At 37.7% G+C, this 15235-nt stretch overlaps 1 protein-coding gene across 1 annotated transcript in view; it reads right to left on the reverse strand.

The window, feature by feature from the left end:
• The window catches only part of CCDC152 (coiled-coil domain containing 152), a 31849-nt gene extending 17023 nt beyond the window's left edge, over positions 1–14826 (reverse strand). The window contains exons 1-4 of the mRNA XM_047866917.1: positions 14520–14826; positions 12248–12341; positions 9989–10094; positions 3215–3283 (exon numbers count right to left, since the gene is read on the reverse strand). Coding sequence (XP_047722873.1) covers positions 3215–3283; positions 9989–10094; positions 12248–12334 — 262 coding nt within the window. The 5' untranslated portion in view covers positions 12335–12341; positions 14520–14826. The remainder of the gene's footprint in view (positions 1–3214; positions 3284–9988; positions 10095–12247; positions 12342–14519) is intronic.
• Between the last annotated feature and the right edge of the window lie 409 nt (positions 14827–15235).

Here is a 15235-nt window from a genome sequence, read left to right on the forward strand (position 1 = left end):
TAGGTAGAGAGTATTGGTAGCAAGGGCAGGTATCCAGAAGTAAAATGAGGGGCTTTTGGGTGGTTCAGTTGGTTGAAAGTTTGAGTTCAGGTCAGGTCATGATTTCACAGGTTTGTGAGTTTGAGCTCTGCGTCCTGGCTTGCTGCTATCAGCGTGGAGCCCGCCTGGATCCTCTGTTTCCCTCTCTCTCTCTGCCCCTCTCTTGCTCTCTCTCTCTCTCTCTCTCTCTCAAAAATAAATAAAATTTAAAAAAAAAGAAGTAAAATGAATAATAAATGGTTTAGGTAGTTTTGCGTAGCATTTACACTATTCTGGTAAGAATGAAACAAATATGCATGTGCAAGCTAGGAAGTATTAATTATGTACTTTTGTGATTCTGCATAGGAGTTAAATGCTCATGTCTTTGGATTGAAAATTCATTTGCAGAATATAAAGATGAATGGTAACATTTATGTTCCTAATTAAAATTTTTCATTCTTTTTTACTTACAGCAACATTAACAGCAAATACAAAACCCTGTCAAGTTGAGAGAGACCACAGAAGAAAGAAAAAAAGCTCTATATTTTAGAACTTTTAATGTTACTTTTTTCCTGCCTTTTGCACATTAGGCCCCACATTTTCATTTGGCATGGGGCCCTGCAAATTATGTAGTTGGCCTTGTTTATATGTTTTGCTCTTTAGCTTCCTTTTAACGTGCCATTAGCAAATCTCTTTTGGAAGGAGGCAATTTTTAAATAATGAAGATTCTGAAGTATATTCTCATAGCAGATCATTTCTCCATACAGAATATACTTATATACATGTAGCATTTTCCCAAGGATGTACTAGAAGCTAACATGTCAAATTACTGCATGTTGAAAGAAGTTTTTCTACATTTTTCAAACTACTTTTAATTTGAGCAATACTTTTTTCTTTAGGAGTAACTTGTCATTGATTAGTTTACTTTCTCAGATAATTCTTTTACAAAATAGCACTCAACTATGTGCTATTGTCCTTTTTAAAACATTCTTGTCAGTAATCAATTCTGATTAAATCACTCTGCTTACTACAATTTTGTAGAGTAAAGTTGTACTATACATAATGATGTCTTCCTGGAAACCTACCCTGATAGAGTCTAAGGGCCGAAATAAATTCAAATTATTCAAGTTCATTTCAAACAGGGGAAAAAAAGCAATACGAAATTGCAAGAAATCATTTAGAGATAATTGGAAAAAATGAGTTTGAATTCTACTGATTTTGAAGCTGCTCTGTGTTTGCAGTTGATTTCATGTGTCTCCCTCTTTTCTTCATATGACACCCTGCCAACGTGTTTGAATTTCTAAATTAAATTCCTGAATTCTCCTCTAATGGACAAAAATCTCTGAATCTTGTTTTCTTTGCCCTGGTAGTAACTAACCATAAGTTAGATAGCATAATGTAACTATCTTTAATACAATGTATTATAGGGGTTCTCCTAAACCAGTATATAATATATAGTAATATGATATAGGAAAAATCCCTATCATTTGATATATTGTGATGAGTTACTCTACTAAGGACCCATGTCCGTACTCTAAACTCCAAACACACATTACTTCAAAGACAGGATATTATGACTATGAAAATATTGTATTCTTGACCATTGGTCAATATTTAATATCTTTTGTACAAAAAATTAATTATAATTCAGTAATGAATATGTTAAACATTAACTTTCTGAGACTTCAAGTAACTTTAATTTCTGGTAGATGTTTTATTTGAACAAAATCCTAGGAAGAGTTCAATTAAAGTACCATTTGTATCCTAGAATAAGAGGACTGTAAGGATTATGCACATTCACAATTTTTTAAATGCAGCTGGGTGTTGTATTTAGTCACAGAGAAGGGAAAAGTTGTTCTGAACCATTAGCATTGAGATGGGAAAATGAAAGCCCAGACCAGGTGTGGGATGGGGATCAAACCCTGAAAAAAAGTGAGCAGACAGCTAGAGTCAAGAAAAATGAAAATCTATTGGACATAAGGGAATCAGAAGTCTGCAGGACTAAGCCAAAAGAAAAGGCATTGGAGAGGCACCTGGGTGGCTCAGTCAGTTAGGTATCCGACTTGATTTCGGCTCAGGTCATGATCTCATCATTTGTGGGATGGAGCCCTGTATTGGACCCTGCTTGGGATTCTCTCTCTCCCTCTTTCTGTCCCCACCCTGCTCGCACTCTCTCTCAAAATAAACAAACAGTAAAAACACAGAAAAGAAAAGGCACTGGAGAAGGTGTAGTTCTCTATATTACTCTTTTGCTCTCCAGAAGAGCTGAATCCTTTCTGTACTGCAGATGCTGCTTGACAATGTAAGTGTAAAGTCTTTTAATACAATTTCTATATTTGTTTCATCAACCCTTGAGGAGATATTTTAAGGTAAAACAATGGGGAAAAAGGAAGAATAGTAATTCTTAAAGATAAATACCAGAACATTATAAAGACAATAAGGAATAACATGCCACAGCAAATAAATGCAAGCATTCAATACAAGCAAATAAATACTTCACCTACATATAAAAAGTACTTTATGATAACAAAAGAAGACTAAGGTAAAAACATTCTTGTTTGATGAGAGTTTTATGTTGGAAGAGACTCTGAACTAGGGACTTTCATCTAGTCTCCTATATGAAAGGAAAATCCCAGTAACACTGCACTGTAGCTAACTCAGGACAAACACTTGGTTGCTTCATCTGTTTTGTCAATGAATAGGCCTATTGGGTTAGCATGACTAGTAAAAATAAAATAAGGTGAATATGCTGGCTTCATTTACACAAACATAGCTTTAGTCTCTGATAAAACACTAAATAATGAACTATCACTGCTGTTTGAATAGTATATTCATCATGTAACTACTATGAAATACCTACCCTTCAAAACTGAACACAGGATCATTAAAAACCAAGAGTACTTCTGAGAACAAATATATTTCTAAACTTTTGAAAATAATAAAGAGAATTATTATAACTGATTATAAAACATCCTCTGATGTTCCTGTCAGAATATGACTGAATTATTCTGTTCAGCATGGTATTTCTTATTTCATAACAATTTAGGAACGTATTATTTTGTAATGAGAAGTCTTGGCATTAGCTGATGAGTTTAACAAGACCAGATTAAAAGAAACTTACTGTCAGTGATGTAAAAACTCTATTTTTAAAGGCACTCAAATATATCATATTTTCAAAGATTTTTTTCTAACTTACCTTTCAAATTATGTTGATGTTCAATGGTCTGCTGTAGCCCTTTTATCATATTATGAAGAGCAGAACATTCTAAAATACGAAAGACACATTTATTTGAAAATTATTCTCTTTCATTTTGGAACTATTCTCTCAAAGTTGAAAGACTTAAAATAATTGACAATATGAGATTTCTAAAAATGTTTATTTTTGAGAGGAGAGAGAGAGAGAGAACGAGAGAGAGAGAGAGAGAGAGAGAGAGAGCGCATGAGCAGGGGAGGGGCAAAGAGAGAGAGGGAGACACAGAATCTGAAGCAGGCTCTAGGCTCTGAGTTGTCAGTACAGAGCCTGATGCTGGGCTCAAACTCACCAACCGTAAGATCATGACCTGAGCCGAAGTCGGACACCCAACCGACCGAGCCACCCAGGCGCCCTGACAATTATGAGATCTTTATGGAGCAGCCAGGTATCTCGAAGTAAATAATATAATAAGTAGTTTTTAATTACCCTTTAAACCAAATGCATTCTGGGATTTAGTAATGAGTTTTCCACAGCACAATAAATTTAGTATAGTAGGGATTCCCTACCGCATGTGCTTTAGCAATATCTACCCTAAAGGTAAGGCATACTTGGACATGCCTGGGGAACTATGTGCGGTGTATCCGTGTGAGTTTTCCATGAAAGAACATCTCAAGGAAAGAGAGTCAAGGTACCCTAAATTTTGTTAAGATCAAGAGCCAGAGTTGGTGAGGTGTCATTTGGGAGAAGATAGTGTTTTTCTTCCTCACTGTCCTCCAACCTGTCCTCTTAGTACTCATACCTAAGTCCCGGGGCAAAGAGGTAAAAACTCAATGTGCTGAGTTACAAGGAATTAGCAACTTTGGTACTTATGACTTCTGCCACAATGGGAGATGGAGCGTTCATTGCAAGCATTCATACCCTGACATGTGAATATAAGCTGGTTATAACTAGAAAAAGCTAAACCTTTGATGGGTAGCAACAGAGATGGACACTTCTGTAATTTCAAGCAGTCCACTTGGCTGTAAGCTGTAGGAGATCAGGGACTATTTTGTTTTGTTCACTATTTCTCTAGAGCAGTTGTGATCCATAGCAGGCACTCCATAAATATTTGCTGATTGACTGATTGATTGATTGATAGACAGGCAATGTAATAGTAAACTGAAGCAAGAAAGGGGTAAGTGGAAAAACTGTCTGAAAATAATATATATTATATTGCTATTCTAAATGCTTTGCAAATATTGAATAATTTAGCCCTCTTAACCCTATGAGGTAGGTCTTAGTGTTTGTCTCATTTAAATATGAGGAAGCTGACACATAGAAGTTTAGTGAATTGCCCAAGGTCACACTTCTACTTAGTAAGTGGTAGAGCTACAGCTTGAACCCCAGCAGTCCAACAACACGTCTGTGATTTAGCTACTTTACTACCACAAAGACCAGTCCAGGAGCCGTCCTTTAGAGTAATATGAGTAGGTTGGACGCCCTGGGAAGAGGACAAGAACAGAATCAGAGACTCTTTCTGATTGTTATTGCTATCACATTTTTACTATAAGGTTAGGGAGAACAGGTTGCACTAGTTTAAGTTTACAATTATACTAGCTAAATATACAGTGATGAATGCTTCATAAAAGACTAACAATATTTTTCAAATATTAAAACTCCTAAAGCTTAAGGAAAATTTCACCTTTTTTTTTCAATAGGACAATTTCACCTTTATGTAGTTGACTTAACAACTAATAAATATTGAGCCTTATTCTCTTTCATTAGGTTTTAGAGGCCCAAGACCAATATTCAGCCAGTATGCACTGGTATGACATACTAACTTCCATTCTAGTGGGGCATCGGTTTTGATGGTTAAATATTAAATACCATATTTGCATCTAATGAAAAGTTACTTGTGTATAATAATACCATTGATTGTTTACTCTGCCAGGTATTACACTAAGTGCTTTATAAACATTACCCCAATTAGTTTTCAAAATGATACTGAGAAGTTGGTATTATCCTGATTTTACAAAGAGAGATGGTCATCCATAGAGGTTTGGTTACTTGCCCAGGATTTTAGAGTTAATAAGTGGAAGGTATGGACTTGAGCATATGTTTTTCTCATTTCAAATCCTGCTCTTAATCTGCTATTCAATACCTCCTGGGGAATTATAGGATATAGTGATTAAACCATGAAACTTGGAGTCCAAGGAAATAGAATAGAGTTTCCTCTCCACTCTCTAGCTATGACACCCTGGACAAGCTTTTTGAGCTTTAGATTCTCCATCTGCAAAATAAAAGTATGGGTAATACCTATCCTCCTTCACATATAAGACTATTCTCATACATAAGACTAATCTGACAACCAAATGAGAAAATAGTACTCTCTAAATTTACTCACAAATGTTCAATATTGTTATTGTTGTTATTTCTCTCCTCTGTCTCTCAACAATTTGTATATATCTCTTTTCTCCTTTTATCACATTTCATTTATTTGTGGTTCCTCCTACTAGATGGTGAACTCTTTCAGGTAAAGATCATATCTTATCAATTTTGATATTTCTTGCTTCTAATATGGTGGCTATTTCATAGGTATTCAATAGTATTTCTATTTATGACTAAAGGAAAGAGCCCATACTGTGAAAGGAAAATGCAAAATTTTGCCTTTCGGTTAGAGGTCCTACACTCAGTCTCCAGTACTTTCTTCAACTATGCTAATAGAAATGAAAGTACTTTGCAGAAGTTAAAAGCTTTAAGGTTCTTCTGTTGTGGTTTTTCACTCTTCCTTGTACCCCCTCTACCACCCCCCACCACCTACTCAAAGTTCCCACCATCCTCCATTTTTTCTCTTTTACTATTTCTTAGTAATAGATTGATAGTTAAATCACCCTTGACATTGCCTACTTCATATATGTTACTGTGTTAGCTGCTATAATTAAAAAATTAAGGGGGCACGTAGCTGGCTTAGTCGGTGGAGTGTGCGACTCTTGATCTTAAGGTTGTGAGTTTGAGCCCCACATTGGGTGTAGAGCTTACTTAAAAATAAAATCTTAAAAAAACTAAGGAGGCATAGACTCTGCCATCACTTCTCTTTGTGCCTTTTAGAGGAATAAATAGCTGAAGCTATTTCAGTACAGTTGACTCTTGAACAACATGGGTGTTTAGAGGTGCTGATTCCTGTGCAGTTGAAAATCTGAGTGTGGATGTGCTTGGATGGCTCAGTCGGTTAAATGTCCAACTTCGGCTCGGGTCATGATCTCGCGGTTTGTGAGTTCGAGCCCCGCGTGGGGCTCTGTGCTGACAGCTCAGAGCCTGGAGACTGCTTCAGATTCTATGTCTCCCTCTCTCTCTGCCCCTCCCCTGTTCGCATTCTGTCTCTCTCTGTTGCTCAAAAATGAATAAACATTAAAAAAATTGAAAAAAAAAATCTGAGTGTGACCTTTGACTTCAAAAAGTGAATTACTGGGGCATCTGGCTGACTCAGTTGGTAGAGCATGTGACTCTTGATCTTGGGATTGTGAGTTCGAGCCTCACATTGAATGTAGTTTGCTTTAAACAAAAAAAAGTTCCAAAACTTAACTACTAATAGCCTACTATTGGCCAGAACCTTACTGATAACATGAAGTCATTAACACATATTTTGTGTTATATGTATTATAGCCTATATTCCTATAATAAAGTAAGCTAGAGAAAAGAAAATGTTATTAGGAAAATCACAAGGAAGAGCAAACACATTTATAGTATTGTACTGTATCAAAAAAACATGCACATGTAAGTGAATTCATGCAGTTCAAACTCGTGTTGTTCAAGGGTCAACTGTAATCAGCAAATTGAAAACAGAGCCCTGAAACTGAAAGTATACTGAATTTTTTAAAAAATGTGTATTTTCAAAATATGAACACAAGGTGGCTCTCTCAACACTTTTTTTCCCAAAGGAAAATGGCTCAATAAAAAATTGTTCATAAGGTAGAATAACATTCCTTATTTTAGAATAATGGCTTTTAATTTTCTTTGCAAACCTTTATCCACATTATCATTTCTGTTGGATTTTAGAATGAATACTATCCCATCCAATGCTTCTTAAAAGCTAGAGCTCAGAATATTAAGCTACTTCTTTAAAAAAATTTTTTTTAAACATTTATTTATTTTAGAGAGACAGAGCATGAGCAGGGGAAGGGCAGAGAGAGGGAGACACAGAATTCGAAGCAGGCTCCAGGCTCCAAGCTGTCAGCACAGAGCCTGACGTGGGGCTCGAACTCACAAACCACGAGATCATGACCTGAGCCAAAGTTGACGGCTCAACCGACTGAGCCAGCCAGGTGCCCCTAAGCTACTTCTTAATACTGTATAATTTAGTAAATAAATGGTGGTTTTGAGCTCAATTTAGGCTCTGCCATTAACTAGCAATTTGAACATTAATATCTATTTCACAAAGCACTTGGAAATGTTGAATACAATTATGTATGAAAAGTACTTGGCCATTAATACTGACATTATTATCATCTTCAACTGGCACAGAAATTCTTTATCTGGTATCCAATGTAGAAAATATAATGTCATGACCTCATTCTTTATTGTTGAACAAATCGAATCATATATGTAGTTTGTTATTCCTCTCTAGGTCAGTTGGTACACACTTGACTCTACAAACTTATTCCTACTAGTTCTTTTACTTCTGCTGCGTATTATCCAGTAAAAAGGCCATTAGATTTAGAATAAGTAGAGCTGGATTTTAAAAAAGTATTTAATTATTTTTTCAAATGATAAATACACACGAAATACTAGCATAGTAAAAAATGATTATCTCTCCAGTTTCGGCCTCTAGACTAACCAGTTTCCCTTCCCCCAAAGCAAGCACTGTTACCAGGATACTGAGGCTGTTTATCTTTCCAGAGATATACAAATGTACCAGGGAGAGGGTTTTCTGTGTGTACAAAGATATTTTTATAAAAATGATAGAAGACGGTTGTGAACACTGTTGTTTTCATTTATGGTATCTTGGAGATTAATGTATCAGGGAGAGGGTTTTCTGTGTGTACAAAGATATTTTTTTAAAAATGATAGAAGATGGTTGTGAACACTGTTGTTTTCATTTATGGTATCTTGGAGATTATTCTGTATCATGTAGAACTACTTTTTCTTTTATCAGCTGCCATAATTTAACCAGAATCCTACTGATGGATGTCACACTCGGAAAGGCCTTCTCCGTACTAAAAAACAAGCACACAAAAAACCCCACAAAAACCCATATTCTATTCTATTTTTTGGGGTGGTTTCATTTTTTTCACCTTTAATTAACTTTATTTGTTGGCATAGTTTTAGATGTACAGAAAAATCAGGAAGGTATTAGAGTTGCCAAATATCCTACACCCAGTTTCCCCTGTTATTAATACCTAACATTAGTATGAGATGTTTGTTACAATTAATGAACCAATGTTGATACATTATTATTAACTAAACTCTATACTTTATTCAGATTTTCTTAGTTTTTACCTTATGTTCTTTTTCTGTTCTAGGATCCCATCCACAATACCATATTGCATTTACTCATCATGTCTTCTTAGTGTCCTCTTGGCTGTGCTAGTTTCTCAGAGTTTTCTTGTGTTTGATGACCTTGACAGTTTTGCAGAGTGCTGGTCAGGTATTTTGTAGAAAAGCCCTTTTTGGGGATTTGTCTGACGCTTATCTCATGGTTAGATGGGGTTATGGGTCTTTAGGAGGAAGATCATAGAGGTGAAGTGCCATTTTCATCACACCATGTCAAGGGCACATACATATGGCTTTCTCTCCTTTCCCTCCTGACACAGGGCACTTTATTAGTGAGGAGTGTTGGTCTGGGAAAAGGGTGTTGGGATGAACAGGATCAGCAACTATCCTGGGGAACATTCCTAAACATCAAGCATTCCTCCACGAAAATTTAGAGAAAACTCCATCATGGATGAAACCTCCCCAGAGGACAGCACTGTGACCACCCGGCCCCGCCAGCAGTGGTACAAAGGGCACCTAAGGCACAGATGGGCTCCAGTACAGCAGGGCTTCAATGTCAGGCACAGACTGTTGGGGGCATACCAGGAACTTCTCATAGTTCCATGTGAACATGAGGGAATTCTGGCTCTCTTGAGTTCTCCAGATACCCTGAACTGGTTGCACAGTGAAGCCAAGCACTACTGGGCCTTGAGGGCTGCAGGTGCAGCTGAAGCTCACTTACCTGGGTGTAATCCCAGACCATTGTGCCTCAAAGCAAGTTGGCATTCTCAAAGAGCAGCGCCTTGCCCTGCAAAGAGCCTGGGTTTTCAGGTTCCCTGCAGGCTAGTGGGCGTGCAAAGGATGGACCAAGACCAGGGACACAGCCGGGAGGACAACTGGTTGCTGGGAGCTGAGAGGCACACATGGACTGGTTGTCCCAGAAGTAAGGGGAGAGCTTTGGACTAGAAGAGCCCATTTTTGGCACTAAAATTTTTGACCCATCTGAAATTTCTTTTGGTGTAATTGTGAGACAGGAATTCTACTGTTATTTTCTCCCATGGTTTTGAAGGCTTGGACTTGCCATTTCTTGGTTTAGTGGTCTCCAACAGATTATTTAATTTCTCTCATCCTATGTTTCTTCATTATTGAGGTGGCTTAGTAATACCAATCCTATGTATCAGGGCTATAAAAGATAAAATGAAATGATAGCTCGGAAAGTTCTATGTGAATTTAAAATATTTTACAAATGTATGGTATAATATTAATTGTTGTGGTACCAAAAAATACTCTTATGAGATTTTGTATTTCTTCAGGCAGTAAAGAACTAACCTTTTTTAATTGAAACCTCCTTTGTTTGCGTTACTTTTAACAAATAGTTAGTTTTTTCCAACTGCATATCCAGTATATTATTCTTTCCACTGGTTTCTATCATTTTCTGTAGAAGAAACAATATATATTACCAAAGCAAGGAATGTCGCTATTTTTATTTTATTTTTTTTACCTAATGATATGAAGACTAATGAAAATACAGACCACTTAATACCTGAAAGTCTAATAATTAAGTCTGGCATATGTTTTATGTAAGCCAACTTCCTCATTTATGTAATTTTAAAAGTAACATGGCAGAAAATTAAAACAGACTAACAGCTATAAAAAGTTATGAAAAGTAAGAATATGAGCTAACTTGGAATCCCCTTCTTTCCAACTATTCAACCCTCAGTCCTATGGTTAACAATTCCTTATACATATTTCCAAAATATCTTATGATTAACTATACAACTATAGGAAAGGATCATATTATACTCTGTTCTGCACCTTGGATGTTCCACTTAGAACTATGATCTTGGAGATGATGTCCATACAAGCACATTTAGGTCTACTTCGTTCTTTTTAAGACCTGCATTGAGTTTCACTTATGAATGTACTGTAATTTATTTAACTAGTCCCCTTACTGAGGATAATTTGTGTTGTTTTCACTTTTTTTTTGCTATTACAAATAATGAATAAACCTTCAACATACCTTTTTGGTATCTTTGTGTACAGTGTAATAGCTGACATATACCCTTCAGACAGCTTCAAAAATCCTCAATTCATTGTATCATCTATATCTCTACCCACTTCCCCATTCTCTCTGCCTCTGAATTTATCTTAAAGCAACTCCCTGACATTATATTATTTCATCCACAAATATCACCATCTATATGTATCTCTAACAGGTAAGATTCTTAAAAATACAATCACAATACTTTATCACATCAAAAAATCAACATTTCTTATTTAAAATATTTAAGGATATGACAGATATTTCTAAATAATCTCCAAAAATTTTGCACCAATTCCTCTCCCACGAACAGTGCTTCTTCTTTCTTTCTCTATTCTCTCTTATTTTAGTAAGAATCACTTGGTTAAGAAAACTCAAGTTCATTGTTTAAAAAAGTTCATAATGTAGGGCACCTGGGTGGCTCAGTCAGTTAAATGTCTGACTCTTGACCCCAGCTCAGGTCTTGATCTCTGGATCATGAATTCAAGTCCTGCATTGGGCTCTGCAGGGGTGTGAAGCCTATTTAAAAAAAAGCTCATAATGTTATCTCAAAATACCCATTGTCATGAAATTCCTTTATTATGGACATACCAGACTGTGCAGAGGAAAAGAAGGAATAGAGAAGAATGATAAAGAGAGAAAATAGAGATAGGTATTATTCTCTTTCCCACCCTTGCTTCAAAAACCCACTCCCCAAATCTTTCATTTATTCACCTTTATCTTCTCAACAACTATTCTTATTCCTCTCGAAGGCAGACAAGGGGGAAAAAACCTAATATATACTTGTGGGTTTGGTCTATCATGTAATTTGTCTATATTTGGGGAGAGGAACTTCAAATACATCTGTTTTTAGGCAACAGAGAAGGAAAAAGGAACAGCAGAGGAAAGAGTAAAAAAAAAAATTAGAGTTAGTCATAATGGTAAGAGACTGAGGATTGAGTTTATTTTATTTCAATTCTTATTAAACCATTCCTGAGTTTATGGACATTTTGAACATTTAAGTATGTATTTTCCTTTTTTTTTTTTTTAAATTTTTTTTCAACGTTTATTTATTTTTGGGACAGAGAGAGACAGAGCATGAATGGGGGAGGGGCAGAGAGAGAGGGAGACACAGAATCGGAAACAGGCTCCAGGCTCTGAGCCATCAGCCCAGAGCCCGACGCGGGGCTCGAACTCACGGACCGTGAGATCGTGACCTGGCTGAAGTCGGACGCTTAACCGACTGTGCCACCCAGGCGCCCCTGTACTTTCCTTTTAACTTTAGCCAAAGTATATCAACTATTTCCTTGTCCCAGAAACATTTTGATGTATTAGTACAAATGATCCAAAATGAAATATATTTTAAATATGGATTTTAAAAATGAGAAAGGACTTAGCAAAAATATATTTCCATTGTCTTTACTTTGCTTATTTTGGTACATTTTTCTTTACTTCCCAAATTCTTCCACTGGCAAAATCTATTTCCCTTTTATACTATAACTTTTATACTATATACTTTTATACTATATATAGTTTTTCTACTACAACTGTTTTATATCTTTACATACCTTTTCTATCTGTGAGAAATCACTTATAAGCTTGTCAAGATTCACACCGCTAATCTTTTTCATACATCCTTCGCTGCTTTGACTCATGTCTAAACTAGTGAAGAGTAAATAGGGTTAAAAAATAGATGAAGAAGTAAACAAAAGCTGTACAATAGTGACAATAAGTCAAATACTAACGTTTCTATACTCCACGCATACAGCACCTACTTGAGCTCCACTGCACGTGGAAAATTTTTGCTATACACATTATTAATAATAGTCAAAAGCATTAAGGCTTCTCCATTCTTCTGCATGCCACCCAAGTTTTCTCTAAACAAATCTAAAATTAGTGCAATGTTATGTGCATATGTAGAAATTATTTGTCCCTGTTACACAAAAAACTATTCCATTGTTCAACTCATCTTCTTGCCATCAGTATGACAGGACTCAAAATCTGGTGTACTGCTAAATCTGATGTGTGACTTTTAAATATCGGTATTCTCGGGGCACCTGGGTGGTGCAGTCGGTTAAGCATCCGACTTCAGCCAGGTCACCATCTCGCAGTCTGTGAGTTCGAGCCCCGCGTCAGGCTCTGGGCTGATGGCTCGGAGCCTGGAGCCGTTTCCGATTCTGTGTCTCCCTCTCTCTCTGCCCCTCCCCCGTTCATGCTCTGTCTCTCTCTGTCCCCAAAATAAATAAACGTTGAAAAAAAAATGAAAAAAAAATAAATATAGGTATTCTCAATGTACGGTGTTTAAAATATTTCATAACTATCATGCCACGAGTATTTTTTGCTGTATTTCCTGGTAGTGTGCTTATTGCCATGGACTGAATTGTGTCCCCCTGCCCCTCAAATTCCTTTGGGTATAACCAGCTAACTGCAAAGAATGAGTTTTAGTTTTAGTCCTATGGAACCAATCATAAGAAATTCTACATTATTCCAGAGGTAAACTCATCCAGTTAGGATGAAGAAATTGACTTTCACAAAACGGCTAGCATTTACACTTGGGGATGGGAGAGTGTTTAGAAGAATTAGGATTAATACAATCTAAAAATATGAGACATTTTAGACTTTTCACAAGCAAAGTGTAAGGAGAAAATACAAATTTGAAATTTAGGCATTCTGGATTAAGGAAAGAGCATATGCCAATGCCTGGTGTGTGAAAGTAGTAATGGAAACTAGTCCAAAGTAAAAGGTAAATAAAATTCCTAAAGTAATTTTACGGGTCATATTATTGTTTCAAATGAAGTACAACACAACAGACATTGCTTTGACAATTTGTTACTTCACAAATCTCGTTTCCTTCCTCTTTTTGATTGGACGTTAAATCAAATATATGACATCTGACAACTATTAGTGGTTTTTAAATGAAAGAATTTTAGCTGTGCATTTTCAGCTTACTGAATTATTATTCAAGTAAAACTATATAAAAATCCCTTTAAAAATTATAACTTGATCTTTAAGGCAGGAAAATAATTGTAATTAGCACCCCATAATAAATACAGCAAAATTCTTTTTTGGGGTAAAGCTTAACAATCATCAGTATTTGATAACTGTTACTCTTTAATAGAACTATAGGATAATCTGAGGTAGTTAATGCAAAACTTTCCCCCGTCCCCCCCCTCAACATTTTCCTTTTTAGTTCCTAACATTTTAAATAAAAAGGTTTTACTACAGTTCTCAGATCCCAGCTCTTGAATTAAATTCATCTTAATTTCAGCTTGATTTTCCTCCCAAACGCCTCTGTTCTAATGAGACTCTGGGAGTGTTTTTCTTTTTAAAACCATCGCTAATATTCCACTGGCTGTTATCGCATGCCGTTCCGCCCGGTGTAGGAGTTTGTCACACAGGCTGAAAAGCCATCCAATCCATTTCTAGGTGTCTTCACGGTACCCCCCAATTTCCTCCATCAACATCTCTTCAGTGGCTGTGGCCTTCTTGCCCGTGAAGCTAGGAAACAAGCTGGTGATTCAGTGCCGGTCAAGTTCATCGGTGAGAAGCAGGGACTGACTTGTGACCTTCCGGCCCAGCAGCAACCACCCCCCTCAGGTGGGTGACAGAGCCCTTTACTCCCTGGCTCTTATGCCAACCAGCATCTGGGCCTCAGCTCCGTCTCTCCCCCTCCCCGGGTTCGGCGGGGCCCGTGCGGGGCCCGAGGACAGACTGGGGGTGGGGGTGGGGGTGGGGCTCCTCCTCTCCCCTCCCTGCTGCTCTCGGTGAACGCACGCTCGGTCCCGAGGCCCGGGGCCCCCGCTCCCTCCCCCCGCGTGCCCGGGACCAGAGGGACCCAACTCTACTGCAGGACTCGCCGCACCAGGCCTGACGGGAGTGGATGGCTTAGGAGACGTGAGGAGGTATGAAGAAAAGAATTTCCAAGGCCAAAGTGGGAATTTCGAACCCGGGGACAAAAAGCCTGGAGCGTACCTGACGCCGCTCACAGTCCCCCACAGTCTCCCGCGTCACCACTTCCGGGTGCTGGTCCGCCCCGCACTGCTGTCCCCTCCCCGGAAGCAAGTTCCCCCAACAATAGGCCCGCCCTTCTCCCGGCCCCGACCTGGGCCGCCAGTTTTCCACCTCCGGTGGTCCCTGCCTCCTTGGCCCTTGCTCGCCTCAGCATCTGGTGCTTCTTAGATATTTTTTTCTGGTTTCTGGGACATGACCCAACATCCAGTGCCTGCCAGATTCCTAATTATTTCCCTAGCCAAAGAATAAATCACATTGGTTTTAAGTTTGGAGCAGTGAGTCAGCATCATTGAATTAATAATCCATATTTATTTGAGTAACTTATGAAATAGGCTTATAATGTACGAAGAGACTGTGCTAGGTGATGGAGATGAAAGCATGAATATAATCAGTCTGTGCAGTCCAGAGTCAGCTGATGGAGATGATCTCCCATCTACAAAACGGTCTTGGTAACTAATGGTAAAGGCTTAGGCTCCCTCCGCATGAATTCAAGCCCCCAACTCTTTTATATCCCAACTGGGTGATCTCGGGCAAGTTTTTAAGTA

Source organism: Prionailurus viverrinus, chromosome A1, assembly GCF_022837055.1.
Source record: "Prionailurus viverrinus isolate Anna chromosome A1, UM_Priviv_1.0, whole genome shotgun sequence".
Classification (NCBI taxonomy): Eukaryota; Metazoa; Chordata; class Mammalia; order Carnivora; family Felidae; genus Prionailurus; species Prionailurus viverrinus.